This window comes from Brachypodium distachyon, chromosome 2, assembly GCF_000005505.3.
Source record: "Brachypodium distachyon strain Bd21 chromosome 2, Brachypodium_distachyon_v3.0, whole genome shotgun sequence".
Lineage (NCBI taxonomy): Eukaryota > Viridiplantae > Streptophyta > Magnoliopsida > Poales > Poaceae > Brachypodium > Brachypodium distachyon.
Window position 1 is genome coordinate 41,626,653 of NC_016132.3, and position 18,965 is coordinate 41,645,617.

Below are 18,965 nucleotides of genomic sequence, written 5' to 3' on the forward strand. Positions count from 1 at the left end.
AAGTCAGATGGCTTTGGTCCTCTTGTTGCCAGCTCAAACATAAGATCTTCTTCTGACTGCTTCTCTTAGACAGGCTGAATATCAGAGCAATGCTGCAGAAGAAACAGTTTCAGATCCCTTCCTATGAATGTGTTCTCTGTGATGGAATGAATCTTGAATCCAGGAACCATCTCTTCTCCCAATGTCCTTTTGCTAAGGCATGCTGGTCATACCTATGCCCTGCTTTCACAGGTGCTGCTAATGTTCATGATAACATCTATCGTCTGAAGGAAGGACTAAACGTCCCTTTCCATATGGAGCTCACTGTCCTAGCAGGCTGGAGCATCTGGAAATGACTTCATCTTCCACAACATTCAACCAAGCCTTTATAGATGCAGAAAGTTTTTCAAAGAAGATCTCAACCTGGTCTTCCATAGAGCAAAGAGAAAGAAATACCACGCATTTGAACCATGGAACACAAATTTCAAATAGCTTTTCTTTTTCTTTGCACCATATACATATTTTAATTAATATATATGACAGTACCTGCTGTCTTTCCCTCAAATTATTTTTTTGAAGAAAGAGCAATTTTTTCACTAACACGCGGAGCAAACGTGTCATTTTCATTAAGAAGAGTGCAAGTACAAATAAGAAAACAAAAGAAGAAAAACCCAACAGGGAAAAAACTAAACAACGGATGAAGGATTAAGGCTCAGAGCACACGCGTCGTTGTGTCTCCATAGGTCCACATCGGTGATAATGTCATTCACAAGTCGACCAACAGCCGGAGCGGCACCCTCAAAGATGCAAGTGTCTTGAACTTCCGAACCCGCGAAAGGGAGAGAGAAAGGAGCGAGCGCGTGGCCTGGACCTTGCCCGGAAGCCTGTCTGCCGCGGCAACCAGCCAAGTGAGACGAGGCCCTCTGAGGGACGTGGTGATAGCCTCGAGGGTGGCCCGATCGTTCGATGAGATAGCTAACTCTCCATTTGGGTAGAAAGTGATGTTGACGATCCGACTACGGCCTAAGAGGCAGCGTCTTAGTGCTCGATACACCAACTTCAGAAGGTTATTGATCCCGCGAGGGCGCGATCAACCTGACCACGAAGGTCTTTGTTCCTCCAAGCAATCGAAGAACAGGCATGAACAAGATAAAAAACAATCTGAAATTGCGAATAGGAATTATGAAGGTTCACGAATTATGAAGCCAATCGAAGAACACGCTCTGTCACTTGGCCGAAATTCCATTGATGAAGAGGATGTGGCTTTCTTCTCATCTCTCCTTATGGCGGTTTCAATGTTCTGAAATCATCACTTGAGCTTGTTCCCGCCACCTTGCTGCCACCTCCATGGTTTGATGTCCAACGTTGATCCTTGAGATCCAAGCTAGGTCCTTCATTCCTAAAACACATAAAAGAACCCATCTTAGGCATCAACATATTCTCATTAATATTAAGTGAAGTACCAATAAACGGAAGTACCTGGTAATTTAGTTGTCGTGCACGATCTCTAGTAATTGATCCGTGCATCTCCGGTTCTTGAGGTGTAGGTGCTGTAGGGGCTGTGATTGTATCATTAGTTGGGATGTCCTCATCATGTGGTAAGCACGGAAGTGCCCAACCCTAGACAAACCTCGAAGAAAACCGATCTGATGAAAGAACAACCCAAGAGGACGTGGGCCATGGTCTCCAGCTCTTGATTGCACATGGGGCAACCTAGTCGAAAGGGGAGATGTTGGCGTTCGAGACGACCGGCCGTGCAGCATCAGTTTGCGTTGCGCAAGACAGATCCAAATCCTGCACTTGAATGGGGCCCAACAATGCCAAATTTGTGTCCATGCCGTGGAGACCTGGCCCCAGGAGAAATGCCGAATTGACAGTAAAGACCCCGGAGGTCGACCACTCCCGACGCAAAAGATTGGGAGGACCAGAAAAACGCATCAGGCACTGTAGACACAGTACCCACAAAAGCAATGGTTTGAGGCCCAAGAGTCACGAAGTTAAGCAGCCTAGGCGTGGCAGTGCTATCTTATTGCTATTTTTTTAAAATAATACGAATTTTTTAATCATTTTGAAAAAAATACGCGTTTTTCAAAATTTACAGGCCAACCCCGCGGGGCCCTCACGCGCCAGTCGGCCTGGCCCAGGCCGACTGAAGCCCAGTTGGCTTCGCCCAGGCCGACTGGCCCAGTTGGTTTGGGCCAGGCCGACTGGATTCAGTCGGTTTGGGCCAAACCGATCATTTTTTCTGCGACATTTTTTTCTGCGCCGATTCGAAGTAATTCCTTTTTTTCTTCGGATCCTTCCGGTCTTTTGAACTAAAATACTCGACAACATGGATAAAAGTAACATGCCGAATCCGATTGTAAGTAATTAGTTTTCGCCGCTAGTTCGTTGTATGATCAACGCATACACGGACGAGGCCCATTTTTTATCTCAAATCCTTGCGGTTTTTTGAACTAAAAGACTTGACAACTTGGATAAAGAGTAACATATATCAATAATTTGCTGGACAATTTCTGGGTCGATTCTTTGCGGTTTGTTTGAACTGAAAGACTTGACATTTGGATAAATTAACATACATCGATAATGTGCTGGTTACGGAACCAAGGCACGACTAAATTAACATACATTGGTAATACCGCAATTGGACATAATTAAAGATAACAAATACATTAGAGACACAAGCACTACTGAGTCCACTTAGGCCATTTTCCGCTCGTATCGTCACGTTCTTCTGCAGCCTTTGCCACGGCGGCCCTTTCTCTTTGCCTCTCCCTTTCTGCCTCACGAGCATCCTTGCGTCTTCGTTCCTCCTCTTGCATCTCAAGCGTTTTTTCCCTGTTTTTCCTTAATGCTTCGTCAATCCAACGACGTTGTTCCTCCCTATGCTCTTTCATCTCTCTCTCTTGCTCCTCTTTCTCCTGGGCTGCAGCTTTTTCCGCACGCTCCTCCGCGTGGAAACGCTGCCATGCATTTCGGGACCTTGTTTTGATCTCTTCCACCGCCCAATCCGGCATCTCCGTGTCAATCCAACGATACCACATGCATAGCGGCGGAGGAGACTACAAAAAAGCCTACTGTTACAAATCTGATATGACACAGAAAAGATGTTTTAGAACACCTAAATGTGCTTACCGGAGGCTTGTCGTACGGCGAAACCGGGACAAGTGGTTCATACTCATAGTTCGCGCACATGAAAAACCTCATGTCCAGCTTATCTGAAAAATCTGTCACCTCCTTCACCTTGCATAGATTGCCGCACCAACACCTGAGATGTTCCACCCCCCCGAGGCAACATCGCATCTTTCATCCTCCTCGGCCTCTCGTCCTGGTCCGAGCAAGACAAACTCATTTGGGGACACTGGAATATTGGAAAAACAGTAGTGGGAAGGATGCTTGGATGACTACCGGAGATGAGGTATTTATAGGCTCTCAAACTCATTCTCCCGCCACCGTTTTCCCTCCTCTTTTTCCCGCCTGGTTTTCCCGCCTCCTTTCCGTGCCACCGTTTCCCGCCTCCTTTTCGCGCCACCGTTTCCCGCCTCGTTTTCCCGCCATCATTTCCCGCCTCGTTTGTGCGCCACCGTTTCCCGCCTCCTTTTACCGCCACCGTTTCCCGTCTATTTTAAGTTGTCGGTTTTAATTTCAGTCTTTCTATTGCATATGTATTTCAGTCCTGCCGTTATTTATATGCAAATGTAACTTGAATAAGAATGAGAAAATTAGTAACATGTCTCTCTCATACATAGGTAGAAATATGTCTCATACATAGGACCTACATCCAAATATCAGGCACGGCGTCTGGGACGGCATTCCGGGGGTGCCTGTGGCGTGGTCCAGCCATACCTATGAGGTGGCACTATGTTGCGCGGAGGAATCACGGACCCATCCTCACGATACTGTGTATCCTCCTGTGTGGGGTCTGGTGGCGGAGTACTGAACATCCAGTTGTGTTGGACAGAATAGTCCTCTCCTTGAGCGTGATCCTGCTCACTACCCCACGAGGGTTCGGACAACGACGACTGATGCCCGTAGGCTCCTGCATGTGGGAAAGTACTTAGCATTACAATTGCGTAGCAGTCATGGTAATGAACACAATAGATAGAAATATACATACCCTGTGGCTGGGTCTGTGGACGAAACTCGAAGTTCATCCTGGGACTCTGCTGGTGCTGCCACGACGAACCTCCAGCCTCAAAAGAGGGCTGCTGCTGGTGCCAATAGTCGAAAGAAGACTGCGGCTGGTGCCACAACGAACCTCCGGCCTGCTCAGGAGGAGGTGGCCTGGGCGTCGACTGCTCTGGTAGACGTGGATGCGGGTGGTGTCGGGGGTGCGGTGCTTCCTGCTGACGTGGCCGCTGCTGGTGCGTGGAGTGACGAGGGGGCCGTACGGACGCCTGGTGGTGAACGACGTCAGAAGTGCGGGTGCACGTGATAGCCGCGTAAACAGAGCGTAGCTTCTCCTCCATTCGTCTAAGCCAGGACTGGTGCGGCTCCCGTGGTAGTAGAAGTGGACCGGTCGAAAGCGAACGTCCATACACAGCGAACTCGGCATGTATATCCTGTGTCAACTGAGCCTGCAATTGGCATGAAGAGTATTACATATATATGGCAAAGTACGTAACAACCACATGCATTATGTTAAGAGAAGATACTTACCGCGTGCTGTCTAGAGCCTGAAGTAGACTGGCTATGGTACATATCTTGCAAACTCGGCTCGGCTATCTCCTGGGGGTGAGAGTGCTGAATGATGGTCAATCGGGTAGCTGTCATGTACCTCTGCAAATATCCGTTGAATAGATCGAGATCAAAGGCCGCCAATGGCCAAACCCGTGTCGTCGCAGTCTCCCACTCTGTGACGTACGACTGAACCCTCTGCAGCCACTGAGTCTGGGTCCTGGTACTTCCCTTCCTGGTAAACCTGAGATCGCAATAGAAAGTTGAACAATTAAATTATGGACAATTCTGGACGACAATCATAAATTGGAGAACTGCACATACCTGTGGACGACCTGTGGAAGTGGATCCTCCGTCGGTGGAGGAACAACCAACTGGCGTGCCCTAAACTGCCTCATGACCCTCTGCTGGGCCATCTCCTCCACGCAGACGTCGAAGATGATTTTTGATTTTGTCATCCAGTAAGCGTAATCTCTTGTGCAGACCGTGGACATCCCGCCAGGGTATCTATCCTCGATGGCGTCCTGTGTGTACGGCTCCCAGACAACCGCCTCAGAGTGCAACACGTCGAACTGCTCGTTGAATGATGGGTAGCAATTCCTGACCTGATCGTGTGCAAAGCGTCTCTGTAAAAAAAAGAAGTTAGCTTCATTCATGGTTTATGTAAACTAATGTATGAATTTCACATTCGACATACCTTGCTACGTGTCCAAATTGTTGCGAAAGTAGGCAGGTCGATGTGTTCTAAGTCAAACAACTCCTGCTCAGGGTTAGGGTGATCACCCGTAACGTCTAGTCGGCCGATAGAAAACCTCTCCCACGACCAGAGCTGCAACAATAAAGGACATCCAAGCAGGGCTGACTTGGGCGACACAAGCTGGCAAGCGTTGCACATACCTCGGTACGTAGCCGCTAAGACGGCCGAACCCCAACTCCTTTGTGTGATGTCGTCACCACAAGTTGCATTCGCGATCTCCACTACAACAGGGATGTAGCGTGCGCTAATGGTGGTGACGTGGTTCTCGGTGAACATCACCTTCCCGAGAAGCCACATTATATATGTCTCAAGGCTCCGAGTGATCTGAGGCTCAGTCATTTGGGTCTCTGGATACCCAAACTTCTGAATCTGCATGCAACAAAAACCAAGTGTTAGTAAACCCATGCAAGTATATGAGCTATGCTCTTAGATATATTAACTTAAAACACATCGATCTAACCTGGTAATTGAGCAACCAATCTAGCTTAGGTCCGTGAGCCTCCGAGGTGAGTGGCCCAGCTCCGGCAAAAATACCTTGTAAACGTAGGGCACAAATTAAAAACACAGGGCACGAATTAACACATACCTTGAAAGCGTAGTGCCATACCCTCCTACCAATCAGCTGGTGCCTGCAACGGTCCTATGGGATCACCCACCAATGGTAGTCCTAGCAGCATCGACACATCCTGGAGAGTAGGAGCCATCTCTCCCCAGTGAAAGTGAAACGTGTGTGTCTCGGGCCTCCATCTGTCCACTAAGCAGCTCAGCAGCGAGTGGTCAATTTGTACCCGTGTAGAGTTGAAGCCTCGTCGCTCGCCCTCTACCATTTCCGCACGAGTTGCCTCAACAAGTCGTGCGAAAGGTAAAAGGCCAGCCCAATTCAAACTGCATAAATAAAATGGACATGCAAGGGATGAATAAATAAAATGTAAATGCAAGGAATTATTGAATGAAATGTACATGCAAGGGATGAATAAATAAAATGTACATGCAAGGGATGATTGAATAAATACCGCTGAATCCAGGCAGGGTTTATCATCCAATTTTCCTTAGGAGTGCGCGTGACAAGGGACTCGACACTCCCAGAATGCGCCACCAATCGAGCAGCCCGATGCTTACTCTCAATCTTTGGAGATAGCAATGATACTCTCTCCATTTTGTGCCTGCAACATTTATAAACATAGTTAGACATACAAATTAAAGTTAAGCATAGTTAAACCGATAGTACATATTAAAACATAGTTGAACAAAGCGTAAAAATTAACACATAGTTTCACACAGAGTACAAATTAAAACATAGGGCACAGATTAACACTTAGTTTCACGGAGTACAAAATAAAACTTAGTTCCACATAGAGTACAAATTAACACATAGTTTCACGGAGTACAAATTAACACATAGTTTCACATATGCATGATAAGCCTAGTTTCTTCCTCTCCCTCGTCGTCCACGTCTCCCTCTTCCACGGGTAGTAGCTCCACCAGTACTGAAAGTTAGACAATAAGTATCCCTGTGGCCAAAATGGTTGCATAGAAAACATTGTCGTGACGTCCTCCGGCTTCAGATTCATCCATATCATTTCGGATGCGCCTGGACGGGCGTCTGCCTGTGCCGGTCCGCAATAGCCCGGGGTCAGGAATGTACCGCCTTTCACCAGGGGTTACCTTGTTGAAATTGCCCATTGCACGAAACCCTAGCATCTCACCCGTCCATGTGCTAAGCATAGACTCTTTCAGGTAATAGGGAGAACAAATGAGATTGCGTCCATCCCTAGCTGCCCGCAAGCAGCAAGTACATGTGAGCAAGGAAGGTGAAGCAATTTTGGTTTGTTGCAGGTGCACTCACACGTTGGCCACGCTTCATTTCCAATCTTCACCTCCTGTGTCCTCAATTCATTTCCAACGCGGAACTTGTCAGTTGGCAAGCGCACCTCAAACCTGCGTTCTTGATTACCGATGGTGACGACAGTATGAGACCTAGCTTTTTCCATCTTCTCATCCATGTACTTCATAATCTTTTCACAGTACGGTGTATTTGGGTTGTTCATGATATGCATTTCAGCTCTCTGGCGTCTTTCTCTGAAATACTTCACCGTGCCATGGAAAATACCCTCGACGATGGCTGTAAGTGGTAAAGCCATATTTCCCCTCAGGACAAAGTTGTATGTCTCTGCCAGGTTAGTAGTCATGACGCCGTACCTAGCGCCATCTGTGTCGTGCAGCAAAGACCACCGTTCCAGAGGCTCGTGCTCTATCCACTGCTGGAAGTTTTTAATCTGCCTCCCAACCCTTCTCCTAGTGCCGGGTGGATCAAACCCTGGCAAGTCACAAAGCCCAACAGGTTCTTCCTCAGATGGTCCTGTTCCAACTGCTGTCTGTGCAGCCACTGCTGCCACATGTGCTGCTACTGCCGCGTTTCGTGCCGCTGTCCTCTCCCTAACATGTTTCTTCGTGAACTCATCAAGATAACCACGTATCCTAGTGTACTTCCGTTGTTGGTTCTGTTTGCAGAGTTTCTTGAATAGATTCATAAGTGACTTGTTCCTGAACTGCGAGAAGAAGTTCGCCCCCAAAATGCCACATGCACCAATGACTCTGCATGTCCTGCCATGGAGTCTGTTCATCAGGCCCAGGGTTTGTCAGTGTTCTTATCGCACTGAGTATGCCTGCATGTCTGTCATGAAGGATGCACACATTCGTCTTATCATGCACAACTGCTCTCTTGAGCTGCCTGAAAAACCATAACCAACTTTCAGTGTTCTCACCCTCCATGAAAGCAAATGCGAGCAGAACGATTTGATTGTTGCCATCTTGACCAATGGCGGTCAACATCTGCCCCCTGTATTTGCCAGTGAGAAAGGTGCCATCTATGCATAACACTGGTCGACAATGATGGAAAGCTTGGACGCATACACCGAAAGTGAAGAACAGTCGTTGCAGCACCCTCACAGTTGGATACTCTGGGTGCAGGAAGTGTTGGATGTCGACATAGGTGCCTGGATTACGGGCTTGCAGTGTATGGAGGAGGCGGACAACAGAGTCGTACGAGTCGAAAAATGAACCAAATCTTTCCTCAAGAGCCCTCTGCTTAGCCCTCCAAGCCTTGCCATACGAAATGTTGTACTTAAACCTTACCCTCACCTTATGCATGATGGCCTTCACTTCCATTGCTTTGCTCTCCACTATCTCCGTGTAAAGCAACCGAGCAAGAAGCGTCGATCAGAGGTTACGATGGTCTTGAGGGATAATGGGAATGTGCAACACCAAGTCACTCACAACCCAATCTGTGTCATACTTAGAAACATAGCCATGCACCCTCCCGGGACAATCTATTTGTTCGCACTCCATTGTCAGATATTTTTGTGAAGAGACTGTTGTTTTGAAAACCCTTTGCGTGGACATTGCCCAAGTAACTATGGCTTCCTGCAGATGTTTCTTGTCAGGAAATCTGGCACCCTTCGCACTGTTGTTCTGATGATATTGCCATGCAGAGTCATGCCCATCGTTCACGGTCATAGCTAAAGAGAAGTGCCGATTCCATGATGCAGGAATCGGCACCTCCTCTTTGTCCGACTCATGAGACTCATCGTCATAAGAACTACGACCATCTGTATCTTCATCCTCCATCTCGTTCTGCAAGTGACCATTTTCTTCGTCCGCATCTGCCTCGCCAGTGTACTCATCCTCTCCTACTGCCCCGGAGCTCTGGTCTGATTCATAACCACCACCTCCAGCATTCGACACAGAGTTTGCATTGGACAAGTCATAACTTGATTCACCCTCGCCTTTAGCTAGATTGGTCTCATGAGCGACAACCTGGATTAAGGCGACAGGTGTAGTTCCCCTTTTCTCGCAACTTTCTAACCAGCGCACCCACTTTGATGTCCGGTCTATCAGCCTCAAAACCCAAAAAATATTCGAACTTGACTTGGTCCACAATGCTTGCACAAGGACGGTGTATGTTTCAGGATTGACCGCTAAACATCCTGCCAACCATTCCTGCAACAGACTAAACGTCCATGTTTGAGAGGCCGTTAGATCCAACTCCACATACTTAAACTGATTCAGATCAGCTCCGTGCTCGGTTGTTAAGACAGTACCGGGACCGTAGAAAAAACAAACTTCACTACACCGGACATCTCTGATGCCTAAAAAAATGTTTAGACGCGTCAAATACTAAGCAGTACGGCATATAAAAAATATTAAGACCGTCAAATACTAAGCAGTACGGCATATTAAAAATATTAATATGCGACAAATACTAAACAATACGGCATATAAAAAATGTTTAGACGCGTCAAATACTAAGCAGTACGGCATATTAAAAATATTAATACGCGTCAAATACTAAGCAGTACGGCATAAAAAAAAATCTATTCTATCAAAACATATTACTACCGGCCATAATATTTAGACGCATCAAATACTAAGCAGTACGACATTAACAGTTAACCAAAATAATGAACACTACCAAACGCTAAAACATACTTCTATATATACATACATACGTATCCTCATAAACATATACATTATAAGATAAATACGTGAGAGATTAGGATTTACCCTTGAAGCGTGTGAACCCCAACCTCGAGAAGCCTCACAGTCACCGGATGAGCACCACCACCACCTCCAAACTCCTCCAAACCACCACCATTGCCCCAACTTAGCAACAAGAAATTAGCTCAAAATGTTCAACGAAAAGAGTAGATCAAGGTGTCATTGGGTGCTAAATAGCAAGGGGATTCAGTTTTGTGGGTTAAACGGGATCAAAACTCACTCATTTTGGCTAAAAATTGGGGACATTTTTGAGGAAGAAGAAGAGGAGAAGAAGAACAGAAGGGGCAGGCAGGAAGAAGAAGAGGGCTCGATGGGTTTGCCTGGGCTCGCGCGATGGGAAGGGAGGAAAGGAAAGGGAAAGAGAAAAAGAAGATTCCCCCGGCCCACGAGAGACCTATCGGCCACGGCCAGGCCGAGTGGCCAGTCGGCCACGGCGAAGCCGACTGGGCTTCAGTCGGCCTGGGCCAGGCCGACTGGCGCGTGGGAGCCTCGCGGGCTAGGTAGGCGGCCTGCAGTCGGCCTGGCCGAGGCCGACTGGGCCTAATCGGCTTGGGCCAGGCCGACTGGGCCCATTCGGCCTCGCCTAGGCCGAGGCCGTATTATTTTTGATATTTTTTAAAAACGCGTATTATTTTTGAAAATGATTAAAAAAACCGTATTATTTAAAAAATATTAGCTATCTTATTTCTCTTCTATGGATTAGTTTGAAGTTATGAACATTTCTGCCCATACGATCTTTCACGTACACTTTTTTTTATGTTGTATAGTATTTTATGGTCCAACATGACTTGGGCTCAACATTCCAGGCTGTTTAAACCATCATGCCATTTTTTGTCATGAACAAATTTTGGCTTTGTTTGGATGATATTGGTAGCCAACATTTTATCATGCACATGCTCCTTAGCCGGTGCTAACTTATTTTTTTAGTGGGTTGGTTTTGGCTCAAACCAAAGATTCCTTTTTATTAAAAAAAATCTAATTATATCGTGACAAATCTATCGTACTCAAGACATTACCGTGAAAGGCTTGCTACCGCAGATGAATCCACGTCTCGTCAAAATGACCTATTTGTCCATTGGAAAAAAAAAAAGAGTAATCGCAGGGGGTTTTTTGGAGGAAGTTTTTCTCTAGAGAATTTTGAGAGGAAATAATCGAAGGGGTGTGAGGTATAGCGGCCAACGGGCCCGCCCAAGTACTGGCAAACCTGTGTCTTAACGCGTTTAGCACAGTCCAAGCCCATCAGGGCCGTTTATAAACGGGCCGGGCCGTGCCTGCCCGCCACGACGGAAGCCAGGCCAGACATGGCATACTAGCCTACCCAGGCCGGCCCGATCCCGTTCAGCCCGCAGCCCATGAAAAATACAAAGAGAAAAATGTAAAATAAAAGGAAAAATGCTAAATGGGCTTCTCGATCTGGCTAATCCCCCACCCCTATCTGTTCGTTTTCCCCGTCCTCCCTCCTTCGCACGAGGCAATCGCCTCGATCTGCTTAACCCCTGTCCCCTTTCTGTTCGTCTTCACGTTTCCTCGCTCCCTTCGCACGAGGCAATCATGGAGGCGATGCGCGCCCTCCCCCTCCGGCAGCCACTTCCTCTCTTCTTTCCCTCGTCTGTCGTCCGACCTCAGATTTATGCTTGTGCAATTATATGCTCCCCAAAAAATCTATGTGCGTGTGTGTCCCGCCAATTTGTCGCCGCGCGGGCATCGTGTGTGGCACTGGCACCTGTGTCTGTCGGTAAGCGCCGAGAGCCCCAGCCACTACGCCCGCGACACCTCCCCGCCGCAAGATATTTCTCGCTGTTCCCCTCCTCGCACTCTGTCTACTTCACCTTGAGCTCGAGCGCTCCGCGTTCCCAGTCCAGCTTCGCCTTGGCGACATTGGCATCCGCATCGGCATTCGTCCTGCACCGCGGTTCCCAGCCATCAACGCCTGGTGGAAAAAGGTACCGTCGTGCTCCCAAAATGCGGCCTATTCTCCCTCACAATGCGATGCTGCCTATTAGGCACTTTGGTTTTGGTACGGAATTTCGGAGGTTGGTTCTAGGGTTTTTCGATTTGCCGTGGACGAACGGGGTTGTTTTCGGAGTAGTATTTTGACCAATAGAAAGTGTTTTTGCTAGAGTCCTCACTCAGCGACTGTGGTCTGTGGACTATACTCTGCTGTTCCCTTTCCTGCATTCCATTGCTACTTAACAGCCTAGCATGTGAAGTTCCTTTTAAATTATTGGTGGCCATTTATGCCTCCTGCATGGTCACGGTTCTGTGATCTATGACCTCAGTTTCTAATAGATTGTGTTGTGGTCCGAAATTAGAAAGTAGCCGTGGGGTTTGTTCTCCAGGAACCTATTTAAATAGCGTGTAGGACATCCGAAAAATCGCACTGTTTGGTAGAATTGGAATTTCTTTTTTCTTTTCTTTTTGTGACGAAGAATTGGAAATTCTGACAGCTGAACACATTTTTAACTGAGATGGTGATGTCATCTTGAACAGGAGGTCTTTTGTTATGTATGGTATTGGGCTACAATTTCAACAAATTATTTACTCCAAAGCTCCAAGAACTTATTAATAGTTGTTGCCAGCAGAACATTTGAAACCTCAAATTAATAATCCTAGATTTGGTTATACAAAATTTTCCTCTATTTTTATGGCACTGTGAACATTTTTTACCAGGATATTAGTGCTGCTTTTCATTCAGAATATTTGGGGTTAGAAAATGTATATTTCCATGTTTTCTGAATCAGGATAAGTTTGCCAACTTTTTGCGATGAAAGATAACTTTACCAAGACTTCTGTTCATCGTCTACCCCCATTCTGATAGGTCATCATTAAGTGGCTGCACCAATGGGTTCAGTTTCCACTTACTGTTCTTACCAAACAAACAGCGTCGGTGCATTCAAGCAGTCACCTCATGTTCAATTCCAACAATGTTGTCACAAAGGTGTTAGGTTCCTGAATAACGAATCCCTGTCCGTGAGGAATAAGACACACATGACCAAAACAATAGCCACAAAAAATGAAACTCGTCCTAGTCCTGGTAGATCTTGGGCACCTATTGTATGTTCTACTGGAATGCCAATAATTTTTGTTGCAACTGAAGTGCACCCATGGTGCAAAACTGGAGGCCTTGGCGATGTTGTAGGAGGACTTCCTCCAGCTCTGGCTGTAAGTACTCTTCATCTGATCATAATTTCAATACTCACAAATGCTAAGGTTATATTCTGTGTCGCAAACTAGTTCCATTAATTTGAACTGAACAACAGCACCAGAATTAACTCGTTACGAGCATTATGTTGATGTGTTAGTGCAGTCTGTCTCTATATTTTTGTGAGACTGCACCACATTCGCACTATTATCTTATTCATGAGCCCAACTCATTTCTTCACAGGCAATGGGGCACCGGGTTATGACGATAGCTCCTCGTTATGATCAGTACAAGGATACATGGGATACAAATGTTCTTGTGGAGGTATGTATTTTTTTTATTGATTTACTCTGTATTGCTATTTCGGTCGCATTTAACTTGTACCAGCTTTCTGGTGTTATACATGTTAAAAACTGTTTTGCTTCTGTAGGTAAATGTTGGTGACAGGACAGAAACGGTGCGCTTCTTCCACTGCTACAAAAGGGGAGTTGACCGTGTTTTTGTGGATCATCCTATGTTTCTCGAAAAGGTTCATTATACTGTTAACCACCTGCTGCCCATTTAAAAATTCATGCAATTATGGTAACCTTCCAATGTTCCATTTGAAACATAACACTTTAGGTATGGGGCAAGACGGGTGCAAAATTGTATGGTCCTACCACTGGAACGGACTTCCGAGATAACCAGTTACGATTCTGCCTTCTGTGCCTTGTAAGTAATTTCAAGTTTAAGTTTCATAAGCATAACAAACTCGTGCATCCAATTTGAACCATTTTACTGTCCTGGCATCCTCTAAATATTTCCTTGATTATCAGCTTATCTTCATCCCATTGAATCAGAAAATTACCAACCCTTGTTTTAGCTTTAATCATTGTTATTTGTTGTCTGAGGGGCTACACTGTTTCTTTATATTGGTGAAGGAGTTACCAGGCAAAAATTCCCACCTCCTGATATTAGCAGAGACCCCCTTTTTTGTGCCTGTATGCATACTAACAAATAATACAGATGGAAATATGTATATTTGTTATATCATGGATTGATGCTTTATGTTTAGCAAGTCCATGCAATGGTAGTCAAAAGATGTAAACTTTTGAATGATATATTGGGGCTTTAGATTAGCCATTTTTACCCTCACTTGAAAATGACAATTTTGCCCTTCCGATCTACTTTCTCTTGTCACCTCAGGCAGGCTCTTGAAAGTTCTTATCCCTGAATTCCGTGGAAGTTTATTATTCTAATGTTATAGTTTACTTAAAGTGTCGCATAATCTACTAGAGCCTAATGGAAGTACTGATGGACTTTGTTTTGCTACAATCACTGCTTGCAAGAATGACTACTTTGGGGCATTTCTAATATATTATTGATATTTCTATGATGTATTGTTGTCCATGTACTTCAGTCCTTACAGCGACTAGTCCTATTTCTGCATTGATAAATTGTTCACTGTCAGACCATCTTGAGTGGCAAGAATGAGTATAACATGTCTTGTTTTTCTGTGATTTCAAGGTAAGCGCACATGCGCACAGTGTACACCGTCACCACATGTGAGTACACCCCCTAGTACACATGTAAAAAAAGCACAGTCCAGTTATTAAATGGACCATTGGCATTGATTGTCGTGTTTATAGGAGTAAAGATACATGTAAACACTAATTCATTGGGAGATATAAATTTATACTACCATTGAATGTGACATAGGCTCTAAGGTTTTTAGTTCAGCATTTCGAAAGAGCTTTGTTTGGTTGGCTTGGGATGGAATCAGGTGACAACATTTTTGGGTTGCAGCAAATTTAATATTGATTGAGGAGGCATACAACGAAATCATTGAGCTATTGTGTTTGGCGTTACATCTATGGAATTTCTTCTAATCTGATTATTGTTTGTAGGCTGCATTGGAAGCTCCAAGGGTTCTCAATCTTAACAATTCTGAATATTTCTCTGGACCGTACGGTAGGTCTTTGTACAGATAACTATTATGGTTAGTTCTCATTATCCAAGTACCTTCACATGCATGAGAACCGAGTTCAGCTCGGTTGGTCAGCCTAGCTAGGTATGCTAGCTGCCCACCAGGGTTTGACCCTCGAAGGTCGCATTTTTGGTGCCTCACCTTGCGAAAATAAATATATGTATCTATGTACCGTCGGTTGCAATCGCACATCTCCTACAGTTTATTTTTTATTTTTTTTATTTTTTTTACTCACATTCACAGTATTTAACCAGGAGAAAATGTTGTCTTCGTTGCAAATGACTGGCACACTGCAGTTCTGCCATGCTATCTAAAGAGCATTTATAAGCAAAATGGAATTTACGAGAATGCTAAGGTAGATAATTTCTTTCTTTTCATTTTTACTTTTTATATACCCATTTCCATGTGAACTACATTGGTACCAAATAGGAAATGTGGATTTTAGAGTTTTATGCTTCACAGCGTTTGTATACATGTTCTGTAGGTTGCTTTCTGCATTCACAATATTGCCTATCAAGGCAGATTTCCCAGTGCAGACTTCGAACTTCTTAATTTACCTGAATGTTTCATGCCTTCATTTGATTTTATTGACGGGTATGGGCCCTCATACTCTATTGTTTCATTAGAGATGAATTATGTTTTAATACTTCCTTTGATAATGACATGCACCCTGATCTGTGTAGGCACATTAAGCCTGTTGTTGGGAGAAAGATCAACTGGATGAAGGCAGGGATCACCGAGTGTGATCTGGTCCTTACAGTTAGTCCACACTACGTTAAAGAACTTACTTCTGGCCCAGAAAAAGGTGTCGAATTGGATAGCATCCTTCGTACAAAGACCCTCGAGACTGGAATTGTAAATGGCATGGATATTCATGATTGGAATCCAGCAACAGATAAGTACATCAGTGTCAAGTACAATGCTGCAACGGTAAGTAAGGTTTACTCAGCGATTTCTCTCCTCTTACCAGTTACCATATGTAGACAATTCAGTACTTAAAGAGGAAAATTTTCAGGTAACGGAAGCAAGGGCTCTCAATAAAGAAATGCTACAAGCGGAAGTTGGATTGCCGGTGGACTCAAGCATACCCGTTGTAATTTTCATTGGCCGTCTTGAAGAACAGAAAGGGTCAGACATACTAATTGCAGCCATTCCAGAGTTCGTGGAGGAGAATGTTCAGATAATTGTCCTTGTATGTTTTACTTCGGAAGAAAATTCTACTACAATTACACAGCATGGCAGAAGCTGAGATTGTTGCTGAGTAGTTCAATATTTTCTTCAGGGTACAGGGAAGAAGAAAATGGAGGAGGAACTGATGCTATTAGAAGCAAAGTACCCACAGAATGCCAGAGGCATAGCAAAATTCAATGTTCCGTTGGCGCGCATGATGTTTGCTGGGGCTGATTTCATAATCATCCCGAGTAGGTTTGAGCCCTGCGGTCTCATTCAGTTGCAAGGGATGAGATATGGAGTGGTAAGCATTTCTTACTTGGTCGGATACACGTTGAGTTTGATTGCATAATTGCTGTGCAATGGCACATAGTCTTTGACACTACATTTTACAGGTTCCGATATGTTCATCGACTGGAGGACTCGTCGACACGGTTGAGGAGGGTGCCACCGGATTCCACATGGGTTCGTTCAACGTTGAGGTAAAAAAGAATAACTGGATTCGTCTGAGCGATTGCTCTCAAATTTTGGGGAGTATATATTAACAGCAATTTGCTCTGTCATCTTGTAGTTTGAAACCGTTGATCCAGCGGATGTTACGGCGGTTGCCTCTAATGTCACACGAGCTTTGAAACAGTACAAAACACCGGCATTCCATGCAATGGTTCAGAATTGTATGGCTCAGGACCTATCTTGGAAGGTGGGCAAGCTGTAAAGTTTCCATTGAGCCTTCTTAGATGCAATTATGCTTGTTTGTCAAGAAAGGGATAAGATGCTCTCCGTTGTCTGATCCAGGGACCGGCAAAGAAGTGGGAGGCGGCTCTTCTTGGCCTGGGAGTCGAGGGAAGCCAGGCAGGTATCGACGGCGAGGAGATCGCACCACTTGCGAAACAAAATGTGGCCACTCCCTGAAATCTCGAAGCATTAGGATGGATCTTTTAGGATCCGTGTCATGCTATAGTTGCATGCCTGAAAATAATGAGGTCGGTATCCCTGCAGGCTGATGTCACTGTCTCCCCTACATGTGTAATATATAATCCCTGACATGGGGTATGAGCATACGACATGCATGTACTGTAGTTCCATGATAATTTGTATGAAAATAATGTCCAAATAATTGATTCGTATAACATTAGAAGAAAAAAGAAAGGAGAAAGTAACCCGTGGAGTGTATACACAAGCGTCGATGGACGTCATATGCATGTACCGGTCCTTTGTTGATTCTGCGTATAGATGAGCAGAAAGTAGTGTTTTAAAATGATGAAACACCCTCATCTTATCGGACATAGTCAGCGGATCTACCATGGGGGGCCATGGGCCTCACAAACAATTTACAAAATATTTCTATACATGCTGTATGTTTAATGGGTCGTCTATTGATCAGTTGCCTGATATATAAGCATCTCACTTAAATCTCGGTCGATTTCTCCCTGACGTTCAATCCTCCACCGAAACTGCTTTCTATTAGATGGTTTTTTTGGGCCTTTTTTTTCTTGAGTTTGCCTGCAGCAATCCTCATGTAGACATTTGCGCATACAGTTTTTGTAAGAATGAAGTTACATACATGTGGATGCATTCAGATTTTATGTGTGGTACTCTACTTAAAAATCAAAACAAAACACAAGAGAGATGATGCATGTCCAGGTCACCCATAGAAATCTAATTGCACGCAAAGAGTTTTAATGTGCAACTCTTCCTCTAAAAAAAACTAAATTGCACATCAAGATATATGTGCAAATAACCCCAACAAATTTGATTGCACGCTAATAGTTTTGGTGTGCATCTTACCTTGTTAAAAAAACTGAAAAATTGCACACTGAAAGATATTTGATATGCAAATAATCTAAAAAAGACTAAATTGCACACCAAAGAGTTTTAATGTGCAACTCACATTCTTAAAGAACTAAATTGCACATCAAGATATATGATGTGAAGTTATCCAAAAAAAAATCTCAATTGCACGCCAAGAATTTTAATGTGCAACTGATCACTCTTTAGAAAAACCTAATTGCATATCAAAAAAGATGATGTGCAACAAAATAAAAAAAGACGCAATTGCAAATCAAGAACTTTAATGTGCAACTCACACCCTAAAAACTAACTTGCACATCAAGAAAATTTATGTGCAACTAACCCAATATGAGGCACGAGGAATGGTAAAAAAACACAATTACACATGAGAAAGGATATTGTGCAACTGCCTCAAAAAACTCAAAGCAACTTATTCCTAACTATTTATGTCCCAACTTATACCTAGAAAAACCAAAACAAAAGGACCCTAAGGGGAGTGAGCCTAGCTCACTTGATTGGTGGAGTGGGTGTACAATCACAACACCTGAGTTCAAATCCTCACGTATACAAATTTAGGTTCCTATTATACTGTAGGGGTCTCCCTTACAATTTCCTATAAAAAAAAGGACCCCTATATAAATGGGTCTCACCTTCTTCCGAAAACAAACAAAAATACCACACAAAACAACACTCATTGTATTAATGATTCTCATCTCTCAGCTCACATCCCTTCTTTTATTGATTCAACACAAAAGCCCCAAAATACAAGAGAAAAAAGCACAGGTCTAAAAACAAAAGTGCCACTAAAAACAAAAGTGCCCTAGAATGGGCCAGAACAAAACATGCCCAATATCCAAAAAAGGACAACTGGCTACAAAAGCCCACCACGTACGTACCACCATAGGCAGAAAATCGCTGGAACAACT

General features: G+C 44.5%; 1 protein-coding gene and 1 long non-coding RNA gene across 3 annotated transcripts; one reads left to right on the forward strand and one right to left on the reverse strand.

The window, feature by feature from the left end:
- Positions 1–5,730: 5,730 nt before the first annotated feature.
- LOC112270849 lies at positions 5,731–6,058 on the reverse strand. The gene is made up of 3 exons (XR_002963359.1): positions 6,000–6,058; positions 5,874–5,947; positions 5,731–5,782 (listed from the first exon to the last, which is right to left on the reverse strand). It is a non-coding gene; the product is annotated as an uncharacterized LOC112270849 (long non-coding RNA).
- A 5,437-nt stretch (positions 6,059–11,495) lies between these two features.
- On the forward strand, positions 11,496–17,421 carry LOC100842237 (granule-bound starch synthase 1b, chloroplastic/amyloplastic). Of its 2 annotated transcripts, none has more exons than XM_010233636.3 (14): positions 11,496–11,913; positions 12,712–13,132; positions 13,356–13,436; positions 13,543–13,641; positions 13,734–13,823; positions 14,999–15,062; positions 15,333–15,433; positions 15,563–15,672; positions 15,762–16,008; positions 16,094–16,270; positions 16,361–16,552; positions 16,644–16,730; positions 16,820–16,948; positions 17,044–17,378. In XM_010233636.3, exons 2-14 carry the CDS (start codon positions 12,812–12,814, stop codon positions 17,158–17,160), a joined length of 1,815 nt encoding a protein of 604 aa, XP_010231938.1. In that variant the 5' UTR covers positions 11,496–11,913; positions 12,712–12,811; the 3' UTR covers positions 17,161–17,378. The 2 variants fall into 2 exon arrangements, with proteins under 2 accessions (XP_010231938.1, XP_003569238.1); XM_003569190.4 differs by having other exon boundaries at positions 11,498–11,913; positions 12,789–13,132; positions 17,044–17,421.
- The last annotated feature ends 1,544 nt before the right edge of the window (positions 17,422–18,965 follow it).